The sequence below is a fragment of the Prionailurus bengalensis genome, chromosome C1 (assembly GCF_016509475.1).
Source record: "Prionailurus bengalensis isolate Pbe53 chromosome C1, Fcat_Pben_1.1_paternal_pri, whole genome shotgun sequence".
In the NCBI taxonomy this organism is placed as follows: Eukaryota; Metazoa; Chordata; class Mammalia; order Carnivora; family Felidae; genus Prionailurus; species Prionailurus bengalensis.
The window spans coordinates 17,388,654-17,405,332 of NC_057345.1; the positions used below are offsets into that span (position 1 = coordinate 17,388,654).

General features: G+C 52.8%; 1 protein-coding gene across 1 annotated transcript in view; it reads right to left on the reverse strand.

Annotated features, from left to right (window-relative positions):
• ASAP3 (ArfGAP with SH3 domain, ankyrin repeat and PH domain 3) overlaps positions 1 to 15,950 on the reverse strand; it is a 49,862-nt gene extending 33,912 nt beyond the window's left edge. Inside the window, 1 exon segment of the mRNA XM_043574082.1 lies at positions 15,697 to 15,950. Within this exon segment, the coding sequence (XP_043430017.1) occupies positions 15,697 to 15,825 (129 nt within the window). The 5' untranslated portion in view covers positions 15,826 to 15,950.
• Positions 15,951 to 16,679: the final 729 nt, after the last annotated feature.

A 16,679-nucleotide genomic window follows, 5' to 3' on the forward strand; every position in this document is an offset into this window, starting at 1 on the left:
AGGCAGGCAGGAAGGGGTAAAGGCTGACCTTCTGGCTCGAGGCAGCCTCCACACTCCATGGCCTGATTACAAAAGGGCACACCGTGGAAAAAGCGCATGATGTGAAGGGAGGAGGCCTGGGTTCTATTCCAGACCCAATTTCTCACCCGCTCCGAGACCCTGAGCAAGTCCCCGGCGGCTTCGGGAGTAGGCTGTCCACCTGCAAAGCGGGAACAACAGTCACTGCTGCTCCAGTCCCCTCCCACTGAGAATGGAGTCATAAAGACCGGGGAAGTTTATAGCCCATGCAAACGTGAGCGGTCCTCTTCATGTCAGGCTCTGATGGTTTGCTTTTTCTCATCCACCTGCCCAACCACCAGATCCAGAGAAAGGAGGGGGGCCCCACTGGGCCCGTCCTGGGTGGTCTGCAAGGAAGGGAAAGGGTGGGGTTGAGAAGTATTTGCAGCGTCCCCACCTCGGGGCAAGCCCCGCTCCGCCCCACGCTCTGGACGCTCAAATCTACAAACCCACCCTCTCCACCCAGCGGGGCAGAGGGAGCAGCTGCGATGAGGTCTCTCACGGTCACTGGCACATAGAAGGAGCTCGTTCGCACACACCGAGCACCTACCTGCCTGTACCCAAAGCCCTGTGTGGGTGCTGGGGAGAGAGGGACATCAGCTCAGGCCCTGCCCTCGAGGTCCCCGGTGTGGGAGATACGCCACGATCGCTAACAGCTGAAGAGGCGCTTGGCGAACGCAGAGCAGAAGAGGAGTCCGTGTGGGGACACAGAACGGAGCAGCCACAGCCACCGCACACTGAGATGAAGTGATGCTTCACCAGGGCCTCGAAAACCAGGAGACGTCAGTGGAACAAAGAGAGGCGGGGGGAAGACGATTCTAACAGACGGGAGGTACCTGGCAAAGTCCCTGGAAGGCACGCTTCCCACATTCGGGGACCAGCCAGGAGCTTCCCGAGGCAGCACTTACCAGGGCCGGGGTGTGGTGAGCAGTGAGGCCCAGGGCCGAGCAGGGCCCAGAGTGACCCACTGGGAGGCCACGCTTGCAGTGAGAGTTGAGCAGATGCTCCTATCACTACTGGACGCCAGGCTTGTTGTGACAGACTTTGGGTTTTTTTTTAACTTTATTTACTAAGTAATCTCCACCCCCAGCGTGGGGTTCAAACTCACGACCCCGAGCTCACGAGTTGCACGATCTACTACATGACATACTTTGCACCAGTTCACGTAGTCCTCTCAACAACCCAGGAGGTTTTACGGATGAGGAAAAAGTGAGGCCCCGGGAAGTTCTGGCTTTTGCCCAGGCTCGCGCAACTAGTCAGTAGAGGAACCTAGACGTACACCAAGGGCGGCAGGCTCCAGAGTCCAAACTTTTTTTTTTTAACGTTCATTCATTTTTGAGAGAGAGACACAGTGCGAGCCGGGGAGGGGCAGAGAGAGAGGGAAACACGGAATCCGAAGCGGGCTCCAGGCTCTGAGCTGTCGGCGCAGAGCCCGACCTGGGGCTCAAACTCACAAACCGCGAGATCATGACCTGAGCCGGAGTCGGACGCTCAACCGAATGAGCCACCCAGGCGCCTCCAGAGTCCGAACTTTTAACCAAAGCCCTCGGTTTTATCCCACAAGTAATGGGGAGCGCCTGCAGGGCTCTGGACAAGAGAGGAGGGACTTGGCAAATTCTCACGGTAGAAAGATCAGCTCTAGGACTTGGCTGCAGACCAGTGCCCAAGTGCAAGAAAGGGGTACAGACGCGTCCCCCAGGCACGACAGGGTGATGGGGAACACGGCCTGACCCAGTGCAAAGCAGATCACACAACGGGAAGGACTTGGATTCCAAGGTCCCAGAATGAGTCTACTTATTAACATGAATCCAACCCCCCCCCCCCCGCCCCGCTTACTGAGTGAGCACTTTGGGGCACGCACTTTATTTTTACCTCATGTATCCCTCCCAGAAACACTGTGAGGTAGCTATTATCCTTCCCATTTTACAGATGAGGCAACAGAGGCTGGGGTAGGTTGGTCAGCTGGCTCAAGGTCATGTAGGTAGCTCTAGGAAGCGTAGAGCCTTTAGCTTCCAGAACCTTCTCCCACTATCCCACACTACAGCCAACCACGAGGGAAGTCCCAGCTGGCGGAACCTGTTCTCTCTGTAAGGAGTACTGTGGCCATATTTTGTCTAATGGTGGATGCCAGGCATCTTGAGAGGCGATACAGAAACATGCTGAGGGAAGGCAGAGGGACTGAATTTTAGGTCTGCCTCTGCCACTAGCCCCTCTGAGCAAGTTTCTTCCTCTTGTGCCTCAGTCTCCCCATCTGTACACCTTACAGCCGGCGGACACGGCTGCTAAATCCCCTTCCAGGTCAGTGCTCTGGGACTCGGAGTCCTGTTAATAATCGTACCTGGCGAGGCCGCTCCAACCTCAGCCACCAGCAAGAGCACATCTCCAAATGGTTTTCATCTGGATAGGCAAGGCCACTGCCCCCCAGGGCCCAAGAGTCGGTGGGGGGGAGGGGGGGGGGGGAGGGGGCAGTCAGAAGGAGGTGCCAGAGAGCAGGGCAGGGCTCTTCCCAGCTTCCCCCTGCATCACCCATGTGGAGGGGCCCCAGCCCTGCCTGCCTGCGCTCCTGCACTGGCTAAGCTGCAAAGTCTGGGGCCAGCCCCCGGTCTACCCCTGCCCCTGGTGTGACCTTGTTCAGTCTCCTTTCCTCCCAGGCTGACTCCTCAACTCTCATCTGGAGTCTGGAATGAAGGGGTTGGGCGGGATGCGGAAGGCTCCCGCCAGCTCTGACATTTATTATTTCAGGGTCCCTCGGCCTCTTGCTGTTTTCCTTCCTGCGCTGCTGGAGCCCATGACCAGCCGTGGGCCCCCTCACTTGGGCCCCTGCAGATGTCTCCCCAGCCAGGGAAGCTGCTAGGCCTCACTGGCTGCCCCTTGCAGGGTGTTGGGAAGTGGGGAGGGGGGGCTGCAGGAAGGGAGCCGCACCCTCGACGTAAGCCGAGGCCCCTGAAAACCCCAAGTTTCCTGGCTGGGATTTTCCTCGGGAGACTGCTCGGCAGTGATGAGCTAAGAGATCAAGAACTCTGTCGGACCGACCGCCTTAGATTCCCGTCTGGCTCCTGGCTCCAAGCCCTGAATTCCACCCAACTCTGCGGACAGCCTGGCCTGCCCTCCTGGATAGAGGAGGAGAGGGTCCCCTGCCTCCCATTTTCTGGGTTCCCTTACTGGCCTGGATGAATCCCTCCCTGTGCCCGACTGGATGTCCGTCACTAATCCCGTAAACCCCAGTCCTACCCAGCTCTGCACTGTCCTCAACACGCCAGGCTGTTCCCAGCCGCCAGGCCTCTCTGCTCGTGCTGTTCCAGCCGCCTGGAGAGTCCCCCACCCCCAATCCATTCTATCGAGTAAACACTTAGTCCTTCCTGACTCCACTTACAGGTCACCACCTCCCTACCTCAACAGAACCGGCCCTTCCAGAACGCATCCCTCCTGCCTTTATGCCACGTTATGCCCACTACACGTGTTTATCAGGACATTAATGGCCCTTATGTACCATGCACATCTGACTTCCCTATGGGGCTCAAAACTCTATAAAGGGGCAGGGACTGGCTCATCTGCCTTCGCATCCACAGCACCCAGCACAGGACCCGGCACATGAGTAGCAACAAACGTTTGTGGAAAGGATGAATGAGTGGATGGGTGATTATTAGCAAGGCCCTATGGGAATGCAGAAAAAGCAGCAGGGGTTAAGGACTCCAGCTTTTACATCACACTCTTCTGAGGTCCAAATTCTGTTTCCAATAAGTCTAAGCTGTGTGACCTAGAGCAAGTGACTTAGTTTCTCAGAGCCTCTATTTCTCCATCTGTCAGATGGGATAAGAACAGCATCTATTTCACCGGATTGAATGCAGTCAGGCATTCCAGCACCTAGCCCAGCCCCCTGCATATAGGGAGGGCTGCAGGGTAGCTATCCTGACCCGGCGAACACCTTCTCTGTGCTCCTGGGCCCTGTGACCCAAATCCCCAGGCTGGCCAGGGGAGTCTCCTGCAGCACTTAAAAAATAAGGGTACCAGGGGCGCCTGGGCAGCTCAGTCCGTTAAGCATCCGGCTTCGGATTTCAGCTCAGGTCTCGATCTCACGGTTGGTAGGTTCGAGCCCTGCATCAGGCTCTGTGCTGACAGCAGCAGCCTGCTTGGGATTCTCTTCTCCCTCTCTCTCTCTCTCTCTCTCTGCCCCTCCCCTGCTCTCTTTCTCTCTCTCTCTCTCTCTCTCTCTCTCTCTCTCTCTCAAAATAAATAAACCTAAAACAAAAGAAGGGTACCAGAGCCTCACTTCAGAACTGTTAAATCAGAGTCAGGCATGACCCGTGGAGAAAGAGGTCAAGCACTCCCAAGTGCCAAGTCCAAATCCTGGCTTTGCCACTTACTGCTAGTAGGGTTACCAGACTCAGCAAACATACAGGACATGCAGTTATATTTGAATTTCAGATAATCAGGGAATAACTTTTTGGCGTAAGTGTGTCCCAGATATTGCGCGGGGATCCTGTATGTTATTTGGCAATCCTGTTTACTAAGCTATTTCCTCCCTGTGCCTTTGTTTCCTTATGGGGATTACACAAATTATACACGGGAAATGCTTATAGCACTGCCTGGTGTCTGTTTCTATTTCCATAACTTTTAAAGCAACCCAGATGGCACAGAAGAACCTTGCAAACATTACGCTGAAAGAAGCCAGACACGGGGCCATATGTTGTAGGATTCCACCGATACAGAGAGAGAGAGCACGAGTAAGGGAGGAGCAGAGAGCGAGAGAGGATCCGAAGCGGGCTCCGTGCTGACAGCAGAGAGCCTGAACTCAACAAACCTCGAGATCATGACCTGAGCCGAAGTCAGATACTTAACCAACCGAGCCACCCAGGTGTCCCAACCTGAGTGCTTTAAAATGGTTCATATGGTGAATTTCATCTCGACTTCAAGAGATCTACCTAGGGGCGCCTGGGTGGCTCAGTCGGTTGAGCGTCCGACTTCGGCTCAGGTCATGGTCTCGCGGTTCGTGGGTTCGAGCCCCGCGTCGGGCTCTGTGCTGACATACAGCCTGGAGCCCTGCTTCGGATTCTGTGTGTATCTCTCTCTCTCCCTCCACTGCTCATGGTCTGCCTCTCTCTCTCAAAAATAAATAAATGTTAAAAAAAAATTAAAAACAAAAGATTTTTTAAAAAATCTACCTAAAAGCAACCCAGGTTGTAATGTACAGTTAGGACTGAGACTCAGGTAGGCTCTCAATAAACATTTCATGATGAAATGAACGGATGGGAGACAGCAAAGGGCAGAGCTAAGGGGAGAACCTGCCTTGTCCAGAACTGGGCTCAGCTCTTTACTCCTGGACACCTGTGGGGGACGTGAGATTCCTCTTTTTATCCTGGTGTCAGGACAGCACAATTTTAACACTCACTCATAGTAATGGCTTCACCCCTGTTGCTATGATCCCATTTTCACTGTGTGGTTCCTGATCTCCTTAGCTATCCCATGTGCAGGTGATATTGTGTTTTTAGTAAAAGAGAATTTTCAAAGGTTAAGTATCTGTTATGTGCCTGGGATATGCTAGATGCTTTATATGTAATCTCCTCAAAGAACCCCACAAGATAGTTATTATCACGCATGATTTACAGAGGGGGAAACTGAGATTCAGAAAGGTTAATTCATTTGCCTGAGGTCACACAACCAACAGGAATTCAAACCCAGGATTGTCTGACCTCAGTCACTGGACTCTCTCCATAGACCTCAGCCACATCTCTGTATGCCGTGGGTTGTCAGTCATCCTTTCATGGGTGTAAGTCCTTCTCCTTTCCAGACGGGGCCCTTGTCTTGTCATCTCCATGCCCCTAGAACCTGCCATCCCGCCTGTGCTCACAGCAGGTGTTGGATAAGTTCAATAACCTTAAGTGGGCAGGTCACAGCTTACCACAACAGTTTTTGCCCACTGCTCATCAGTCTCCCGGGGAATTTCTGAACTGCTCACTTGCCCAGGCCCCACCCCCCGGGAGGAGATTTTCATAAAGTATATCTGGGTAGAGGGGCGCCTGGGTGGCTCAGTCGGTTAAGCGGCCGACTTCGGCTCAGGTCATGATTTCGCGGTCCGTGAGTTCGAGCCCCGCGTCGGGCTCTGTGCTGACAGCTCAGAGTCTGGAGCCTGTTTCAGATTCTGTGTCTCCCTCTCTCTCTGACCCTCCCCCATTCATGCTCTGTCTCTCTCTGTCTCAAAAATAAATAAACGTTAAAAAAAATTTTTAAAAAAAGTACATCTGGGTAGAGGCTACAGCATCCAAAGTTCTTAAAAGCTCAGTTAAGGTCAAAAGCCAGCTGAGTTAGAGAACCTTTAGCGGCTGTTCCCAGCTCAGCCTCCTATACCCTCCACCGTGAGGCCCCGTCCCTGACCCCAGCGAGGCCCAGGCACAGTGTTCCCATGGTAGAGGGAGCCCAGGGCCCTGCCTCTGAGTCTGGGGCATTCACTGTGCCTCCACGGGCCTCACTGCCTCAGGTGCTCTGAGCCCAGGCACTAGGCCCATCAAAAGGATTTTCTAGCCAGGCACCTGAGTGGCTTAGTTGGTTATGCGTCCGACTCCAGCTCAGGTCATGATCATGTGGTTCCATGTGTTCGAGCCCTACATTGGGCTCTCTGCTGCTGGCGTGGAGCCCATTTCGAATCCTCTGTCTCCTTCTCTGCCCTTCCCCCGCTCGCACACACATGCTCTCTCTCTCTCTCTCAAAAATAAATAAGCGTTTAAAAAGTTAAGGAAAAAAAAAAAGGATCTTCTAGCAACAATGCCTGTCTGAGGTCTAGACTACCAAGTTGCCTTCGGGGAAAGCATTTTCCTTCTGCCATGATCTGCGGTTCCAGTTTCTGTCCTCAAACCTACTTGTGTCACCTCAGTGGCCAAAAACAGCTGAACACCAGGCAAGGAAGTGAACACTGAAGACCGAAATTTAGAGAGGGGAGGAGACTCCACAAAGCTGGGCGTGAGGCTGACACCCCGGGAAAGACCTTCTGCTCTTGTGCGGAGGCAGATACAGAAAGAGGTTGGGCTCAGGTGGGGTTCAACCAAGAGGTTGGGTTCCAAGCCCATCTTGAAAGACCCTCTGGATGCAGGTCCCTAGCCATCATCCTATGGTTCTGTTCCCCAGCTCAGGAGAACTTCTCATCTGCCCCCTCCTCAAATCAGTCCACGCCAGCGTCGAGGTGAAAACAGCACTAATCCTGTTTGGAACCTATTCATCAACAACCTCGGTGTTGCTAACCTTGGGTTGCATCTGCCATTTTCTTATTTTGCCTCTGGACATCTAGGCGGCGTCTGACTGAGCTGAGCATTGGTCCCTCCTTGAAATCTTCCTTTCCTGGCTTCTGGGGCCCTGAGTTCCCTCCTTCCCCGCTGGCAGTTCCTTTTCAGCCCCCTTCGTTAACTACTCTTCCCCTCCCAATCTCTGGGCCTTGGAGCTCCCCAGAGCTTGGACCTGGGCCCTCTTCATCCCTCTCCGTGGGTGACTTTATCCACTGCTCAGCTTTAAACACCAGCGAATGTAACGTACGCATATGTGGTCTGTGGACTGCCTGTGCGAGCATCTCCTGGGGTGGTGGTTAAAATGCAGATTCCCAGGCACCCTCCTGCGTGCTTGGCAAACCTGCCGAGGGCATTTGCCAGGTTTTTGCCAGTGAGACATCTGAATTTCCTTCCTCCACCTGAAAAACGACTTGCTGTGCAAGTCTTGGTAGAGCTTGTGTCCTACAAAAGCTGACCAGGTGAAATTCTTGCTTTTCCAGACTCCCTTGCAGCTAGGGTACAGGTGTATGAGTTAGTCTTGGCCAAGCAGGCACTGGGATCCCAATCAGGAGGAGAGAGTGGAAGATCCGCACTTATGCTGGTGGCAACAGCAACAAAGGAGCCCCGTCTCCAGGGACAGTGGCAGTAACAAGCTGTGGCACTTAGCGCATGGCAACAGTGTCCTCGCCAAACTGGCTCATTGGAATGATTTTGGCGGAGATCCTGCCTGCCGCCTCACCCCAGTTCTCCAGCTTCCCAGAAATTCTGCAAACTACTGAGCATTCCCTTTCAGGGAACTCCTTTTTTATGTGAATCAGCTCAGGTTGGTTTCTGTTACTTGTAATAAGAAGCCTAAGAAAGACACAGCTACTGAATTGGACCCTCTGGGAATGGTATCGGGTGGTTCTCACATAGATGCAAGCTTGAAACTCGCTCTCTCAACCCTGACAATCTCCAGTGTGTATCTTCAGCCTCCTCCTTTCATCTCCAAACTCGTATATCTAAAACGCCTTCTTGACATCTCCACTTGGATGTCTCAAAGACCTGTAAGATGTACAAACAGAATTCCTGACTTTCCCCCCAAAACAGTTTCTCTCCCAGAGCTCCCCTTCCTAGGAAAAAGTAAATGGCACTCTTCCATTGGGAATCTGGGAACCTTTCTTTTTTTATTATTTTTTTTCTATTTTTCTTAATGTTTATTCATTTTTGAGAGAGAGAGCGCGCAAGCAGGGGAGGGTCAGAGAGAGAGAGAGACACAGAATCTGAAGCAGGTTCCAGGCTCTGAGCTGTCAGCACAGAGCCCAGTGTGGGGCTCAAACTCTCGAACTGTGAGATCATGACCTGAGCCGAAGCCAGACGCTCAGCTGACTGAGCCACTCAGAAACCCCGGGAACCTTTCTTGACCACTCCCTACACGCACTCTATCAGCAAATCGTGGTGTTACTACTTATAAAATACTTCTAAATCTGTCCATTTTTTTCCTCCACCAATCGTGACACTATCCACACCGCCGTCATCTCTTCCCCAAACAGCCGCAACAGCCTCCTTGGGTCTTCCCCTGCTCCCTCCAGTCTAGTCTACACAGCAGCTGATATGATCTTTCTAGAATAGAAATTGGATCATGCTGCTGGCCTGCAAAAGAGATAAAATCCACACTTGCTATCAGGGCCTACAAGCTTGAGTATGATCTAGCCCCTGCCTGCCTTCCCAGACCCATCTGGTCTTGCCCTTCTCATCTGCCCATCGCTATGCTTCTTCCCTCTGACCTCCTTCAGTGTCACAGATACTTTAGGTTCCTTCCTGCCTCAGGGCCTTTGCTTAAGCTCTTCCCTCCATCTGGAGCACCCTCACACCACTATTCTCTATTAATGCTCCTTTTTAGTTTTCTTCTTTGACTTATTTGTTAGCCAACCAATATTTTCTGAGCACCTACTATGGTGTTATGGTAAATACTAGGGGTATAGTGGTGAGATTAGATTCTATTCTCATGGAAGTCCAAATCTAGTGAGAAACCAGATTTTATGTTTTTATTAAAAAAAATTTAATGTTTATTTTGAGAGAGAGAGAGAGAGAGAGAGAGAGAGAGAGAGAGAGAGTGTGAGTGGGGGAGGGGCAGAGAGCGAGGGAGAGAGAGAACCCCAAGCAGGCTCCACGCTGTCAGCACAGAGCCTGATGTGGGGCTTGAACTCATGAAACCGTGAGATCATGACCTGAGCCGAGATCAGAGTTGGACACTTAACCAACTGAGCCACCCAGGCTCCCCAAGAAACCAGATTTTAATAAATGATTATACAAATAAATACAAAATATACCTATGAGGGAGGTACCACTCACAGAGGAGGGGATACCGGAAGGGCCAGCCTGCGGGGAAAGTCACGAGTGTGGTTTTGGACATACTGAGATGTCTAAGTGAAACAGCCCAGTGGGCACCTGAACATGAGGGTCTGGGCTGGATATACAGATGTGTGAGTCGCCTAAAGATGAGAGAGGACTGAAGCCATGGATGTGGATGAGATGGGCTAGGGAGGGGCTAGGACCTCGGACCTGAGCCGTCATGCCACTTATCACAATGTGCAATTATTTATTTGTTTGTTAATCCGTTGACTACCTGTCTTCCCCAGAAGACCGTAAGCTCAACAGGGCAAAGACCTACATCTCTTTTCATAAGCAACGTGTCTACCCAGTGCCTAATACGGGGCCCGCGATGGAGCAGTCCCCAGGTACTTCACTGGCCGCTGTGTCCCTCAGCAGGGCTGGCCTCATCCATTCCCTGGACAACAGGATTGGGTCCATCGGTCACCACTGTCCAACAAAAAGCCCAAGTGACGAACTGGCCTTCACGGCCTTCTGAGTCATGCTACACCCTTTAGCCCTCTGTCTTTTTAAGTCCACTAAACCTGAGCTTTCCAAACTGGGGTTCATCTGCCCCTGGATAACCAAGTAGGCAGAAAACAAGATGAGCACAGTGCCTCTCCCTGGATCTTCGATTGTGCCAAACGAAGCACCATTGCCATGGATACTTGGGGGGTGGGGACTCTCTAGGCTCTGCCCCTCTTCTCTGAGAAGTGTTCCTTCCGCAGTACAAGTCTCTGTAGACACGCATACATGGCCTGAGTCTCTCTTTCCATGACCTCTGCTGATGAAACCAGGGGTGGAAACCCACTTCTAGAACCCATCCAGAAGCTGAGCTGGGCCGTCAAGCTCTCCGCCAGGAACGGGGAAGTGGGACACAAGACTGGCTTGGTCACCTTCAGAGGCTAGACCACTGAGGTCACATGGGTGTGGGGGCTGAAGCCACCTGTCTTCCCCAGAAGACTGTGTGATACCCTTCGGGGCCTGTGTGATGACAAGGGAGCAAAAGCAGTGTTCAGATGTGCAGAAAGAAAGAGAGGCAAGAGAACCAAAATGATGTTCTGACAGCTTCCCGGCCTCCAGTGAGGCCCTGGCGAGGTCCACGTTTACTTATACCTCTTCAGTCCCATGAGGCACCTCTGAGTCCTTAAAACAAGTTTCCCTTCAACAGAAACAGCTTGAGAGGCCTTATGTTTCCTGCAAACAAACAATCGCTAAGATTGCATAATTCTAATTATTTTTTGTCAAACAAATAAAGACACGTGATGGAACACCATGTGAAAGTCACAAGGGTATTAAGAATCAGCAATGAGGGGGCCCCTGGGTGGCTCAGTCGGTTGAGTGTACAACTTGGTTTCAGCTCAGGTCATGATCCCAGGGTCGTGGGATCGAGCCCTGCTTCGGGCTCTGCACTGATCATGGAGCCTGCTTAAGACTCTCTCTCTCTCTCTCTCTCTCTTTCTCTCTCTCTCTCTCTCTCTCTCTCTCTCTCTCTCTCTCCCCCCTGCCCCATCCTCTCACTCTCTCTCTCAAATAAATAAAATGAAAAAAAAATTAAAAGAAAAAAAAAAAGAATCAGCAATGTTCTTTCTAGAACAAGATTCCAAAAAAGCAAAAGTCACAAAGGAAAAGACAGATCTGACTCCAATAAAACTGAAAACTATGTAATATAAGACATGATACTTGGCACCTGCTTCGGATTCTGTGTCTCCCTCTCTCTCCCCCACTCACACTCTGCCTCTCTCTCTCTCTCTCTCTCTCTCTCTCTCTCTCTCAAAAAAAAACCAAAACAAAAGACATGATACTAATTGAGGTAAACATTCCTCGTAACCACCATCCCCTTACAATAATGTGTTTTCTCTGAGGACGTACATTGGGAAGCACACACATTTCCACAGCAATTACCTCCGGGGAGGGTATAAGGATTGTGAGGCGTGGGCAGAGGTGACTTTTGCCTTTTCTGTTATCTTTAAAAAAATTTTTTTTTCAATGTTTATTTATTTTTGGGACAGAGAGAGACAGAGCATGAACGGGGGAGGGGCAGAGAGAGAGGGAGACACAGAATCGGAAACCGGCTCCGAGCCATCAGCCCAGAGCCCGACGCGGGGCTCGAACTCCCAGACCGTGAGATCGTGACCTGGCTGAAGTCGGACGCTTAACCAACTGCGCCACCCAGGCGCCCCTCTTTTTAATTTTTTTTTTTCAACGTTTTTATTTATTTTTGGGACAGAGAGAGACAGAGCATGAACGGGGGAGGGGCAGAGAGAGAGGGAGACACAGAATTGGAAACAGGCTCCAGGCTCCGAGCCATCAGCCCAGAGCCCGACGCGGGGCTCGAACTCACGGACCGCGAGATCGTGACCTGGCTGAAGTCGGACGCTTAACCGACTGCGCCACCCAGGCGCCCCTAAATTTTTTAATTAAAAATGATTATGTTCTTATAACACTATATGTTAACTATACTGGAATTAAAAATTTTAACTTCATAAAAATGATGTCCTTTGTGCAACTGAAACTCCCTTAACCTTCAAATAAACATATGAAACACAAGTCTTGGCAGATCTATTTGCGGAAGACTGCTTTATCCAAGATCTAATAGGAAAAATAAGTTCACTAGTAGTTTGAGATGCACAATATAGCATGAGTTCTCAGCACTGGTCAAACAGTTTACTTGGTTCCTGAATATGCTTTCTTTCCACCAGTCTCCAAATTCACTCACTTATGCTCTCCACTGAATGATGGAGTTCTTCCATCCTTCAAGACCCATCTGGAAGTCACCTCCTCCAGGAAGCTCTCCCTGACGACACCAGTCCTCACTGTTCTCTCGCTCCCCACCCCACTGGCCTCTCTGTACCTTTCTCTGGGCATTCAGGATAGACTCCTGGGATTCCTACTGACCTCCCTAAGATAGGCTACATCTCCCCAATCAGCCAGCAAACCAGGGTAGCATCTTTATGTCCCTGGTGCCTAGCCCAGAGATGGCACAGGGAACGGGACAGAGAACAGACTCAGAGTCACAGACCCACCATGTGACACGAGACAACTGCCTTAACCTTCTCGGGCCCACTGTCACCTGTGGTATTGTGACCACCAATAAGATGATGGCTGTAAAGGGGCCCCGAACAGGAAAGTGGTTGACAGAATGATCATCTGTCTTAACACTCCCTCACATTTGTATAGTGTTTCACAATTAAAAACAAAAAACTTTTGGGGCGCCGGGGTGGCTCAGTCGGTTGAACATCTGACTTCAGCTCAGGTCATGATCTAACGGTTCATGAGCTCAAGCCCTGTATCGGGCTCACTACGGTCAGCGCAGAGCTCACTTTGGATCCTCTGTCCCCCTCTCTCTCTGCCCCGCTCCTGCTCGAGCTCTCTCTCTCAAAAAGAAATGAACGTTAAAAAACAAAACCAAACTTTAACAACCTAGAGAGGTAAACAAGGAGGGATTATTAACCCATTTTAAGGGTGGGATAACTGAGGCTCAGAGAAGTTACATAGGGAGGACAGGCAGTTGGGCTTTAGAAGGAAATAGAATCGGAGCAGGGGTTAGAATATTTGGGTGCCAATGCCAATTCTTTCATTACCTAGATATGGGAGCTTAGACGAGTCTCTTGTACTCTCTGGACATCAGTTTCCCCAACTTCAATGAGAGTTCCTAGGCGATTTCTATCTTAAAGGGTTGCTCAATGCTGACATTCCAGTTTTCAGTGGCCTGCCCAGGGTCCTTCCTAGTTGGACTGCAAAAAAAGGGGCTGCAAGTTTCGGGAAAGAGTCTCCAGTTACTCCCAGGAAACCAGCGGGGACTGGAAGCCTTGCTTTAAGAATCTGTTGCATTTTAATTCAGCCAAAGGGAACCTCAAGCCTGGGTGTGGGTTAGTCATGCCCAGGATGGGGGTAGGGGTGGAATGGGGGGGGGGGGATGGAGTGGAGGGTGGAGGTGGGCAGATGCCCGCATCAAACTGCATGTAACTATAAACATGAATGCAAAATCAAACAGGAAACCTCAGCAGAGTCCAATCCAAAGGTCAGATTCTAACCTTTTTGGACACCGAAATGCTGAAGAGAAAAGCTGTGTTTGGGTGCCCCAGCCTCCCTGCTGCAAAAACAAATGCTTGCAGGAAACCAATTTGACAATAAATTATATAGTTAAAAAAATAATAATAATAAATAAATAATAAAAACGCACAAACAAAAAATGCTTGCATGCATCAAACCAAAGTCCTGAAGGCAAAGGAGCCCAGATTTTTGTCCGGCCTGAACCGGGGCAAAGCTGAGCTCTGACCAGAGCCCATTACAGCCTCCAGACCCCTTCCAAGAGTTCCCCCCCCCCCCCACGACCTCCGGCCCAGCACACACAAGTGCTGACACACACCGAGCCAGGCAAGGCCAGATGCACAGGGATAAATGGGCATTTCTGTCCCTGGAGAAAGGTTCATAGTACAGCCCCTACTCCTGCTCCAGCTCAGATTTAACATTTTAATGAAGAACCCAGAGAGGAGGGAGAGCTGTGAAAGCCCTAAGGGTACCAATGGCACTTAAGTCTTCCAAGTCTTGACGTGGGAGGCTGTGAAGACAAACTTCAGGAAGGTCTCTCCCCTCGAGATGACAGTTTCCCTGTGAACCTCCCAGAAAAACAGAATCCACATTCATAGGCAGTGGACTCTAAGTTACTGGCTCTGCCCAAGGAAAGAAGCCAAAAAGTCACTGGCTTCTTCTTATTTTAATTAAAGCCTGTGACCCTACTAGGTACAGAGCACTAGGTGAGGCTCTGCGAGAGAAATGAGGACAAAAGGGACCCAGTCACTGTCTAAAAAGGTCCATCAATTAACCTGATAGCCATTCCATTCATCAAGACGCATGCTTAACACACACTGACTCATGTAATACCAGAGCCCTGTGAGGTAAACATTATTATCCCATTTTATAGATGCCAAAAGTGAGGCTCAAAGAGATCAGGTCACATACCCAAGCTCGCACAACTGGCAAACTGCAGGGCCAGAATTTGCAGGTCTGCCTCCTGCAAAATCAGTGCCCTTTCCACAATCCTCTATCACCCCTGCAAAGAGATGCACGCCGATTCTGGGATAGGAGTTCAGCCTGCCAGGGAGAGGAGGAGAAGGAGATATTCCTCAAGACATTGGCCCAGGGTATTATGAACTATTGAGCTTTGTATCTGCCACACAGTAGGTGCTCAATACTCTTAAGGTGAAGGATGGGAGATGAGAGCCCCTGCTGAGGTCCAAAATGCCATCCAGTTTGGGGCATCCTCTGAAAGGGAACGGCAAAACTACATTATTCTCCCTTGGCCCAAAGCCACAGGGTGTCTGCCCTAGAATAGTCCCTGCAGAGGAGGCCCAGGAAAGTGCAGCAAGCAGGTCCAGAAAGAGGAAGGAACTCCAGAAGGACGGGAATGGGGTGGGGCAGCCTGCAAGGGCGAAAGAAAAGGCCTGGGACGCGTTGCTGGGAAAGACAAAGAGGAAAGGGGAGGGGAGGGGAGACTACAAACTTGCCAACAGCCTGGCCAAGGTGAACCCCGGCTCCTGGCGCCTTCTCATTCGCATTCATCCCACAAGCGCCGGCCAAATCTCAGAACCAGCAGCCAGCAGGAGGTGGCCTCCCTGCAGCCGGGGAGAAGTTCAGGACTGAGGCGGGAAGGCCTCTTTCCCAGAAGGGGAGTGACTGGGGGAACAAATCTGTGGGGCTCCAAAGATGAAAACGCAAACAGATGCAGTGAGGCGCTGAGCAAACACGAGGCCGGACCGACCAACAACAGCACTGGGGTTATGACCCTGACCTGTGAAGTCCTTCATCGAGTTGAACTCAAGCCCCCCGCCCCCCAAACGGCCCCGCGGGCCCCCCCGCGGACTCAACGGGGAGGGCGCAGATGTTTGAGATGCGCTCGATTCTCACAGATCTAGAGAGGGGTCAGGTTTCCGGGGAGGGGTAAGGGCCATCGAAGCGCCGGTCACGTCGGTGAAGGTCAAGGAGAGGCCCTGCCGGGACCCCCGACCCCGCCCGCCCAGGGCCCCCTCACCTCCTCCCGCGCCAGTGCAGCCCCACGGCACCGGAGCATCTTGGCGGTAAAGGCGGCGGCCCCGGCCGGGGAGCTGAGGTCCTCCGCGGTGACGGCCAAGAACTCCGCAACGCTGAGCTGCTCGGGCATGGCGGGCGCGGGGTGGGGGCGCCGGGACTGCCGGAGCGGGGCGCGGGGGGCGCTCGCTGCACCGCGCTTGGCGGACCTCACAGCCAGCCGCGAGCACCGTAGGGGCCTCCGCACGCCCCGCCCCCTCCGCCCCGCCCCGCCCCGCCCCCGACTGCCTCCGACCCGCACCGCCGGTTCGCCTCGCGTCCTGGGAGCCCGGAGCTTTCCCACCCCGCCCGCCTTTCGGCTCCGCCCCCGGCCTTCCAGCCTCTCCCCACCGACCTTAACCAGGACAGCGCGGCCCTAGCCCCTCGCTGGGCTCCCCAGCCCCTACCCCGGCCCCTCACTAGCCTCCCCAATCCCTCCCCCAGGCCTCCTAGATCCAGAGCTCCGCCCCTGGCTCACTGCCCCGCCCCCGGCCCCTGGCCGGGCTCCACAGCCCCGCCTCCAGGCCTATTAGCCCTAGAGCTCCGCCTCTAGCCGGGCTCCCTAGCCCCTCCCCCAGGCCTCACAGCCCCTGAGAGCTCGGTTCCTGACTCACTGCCCCGCCCCCGGCCCCCCGCCGGGCTCCCCAGCCCCGCCTCCAGGCCGCCGGGCCCAGGAGCTCCGCCCCTTGCCCGGCTCCTCGGCCCCGCCCCCAGGCCACCCAGGCCGATAGCTCCGCCCCTAACTCACTAACCCCGCCCCAGCCTCCCTGGAAGCTCAGCCGCATCTGTCTCCCGGCCCCTCTGCAGCTACTCCCCTTTTCATCCGTCTCTTGGGCCTCCCAGGTTGCCTCCCTCCCACCCCCTCCGCGCCCCCCCCTTCGTGAGCCTTTCATCTACCTCTCCTCTCCTATGGGTTCGTTCCCAGCCCCCTTGACCTCGCCCCTTCAG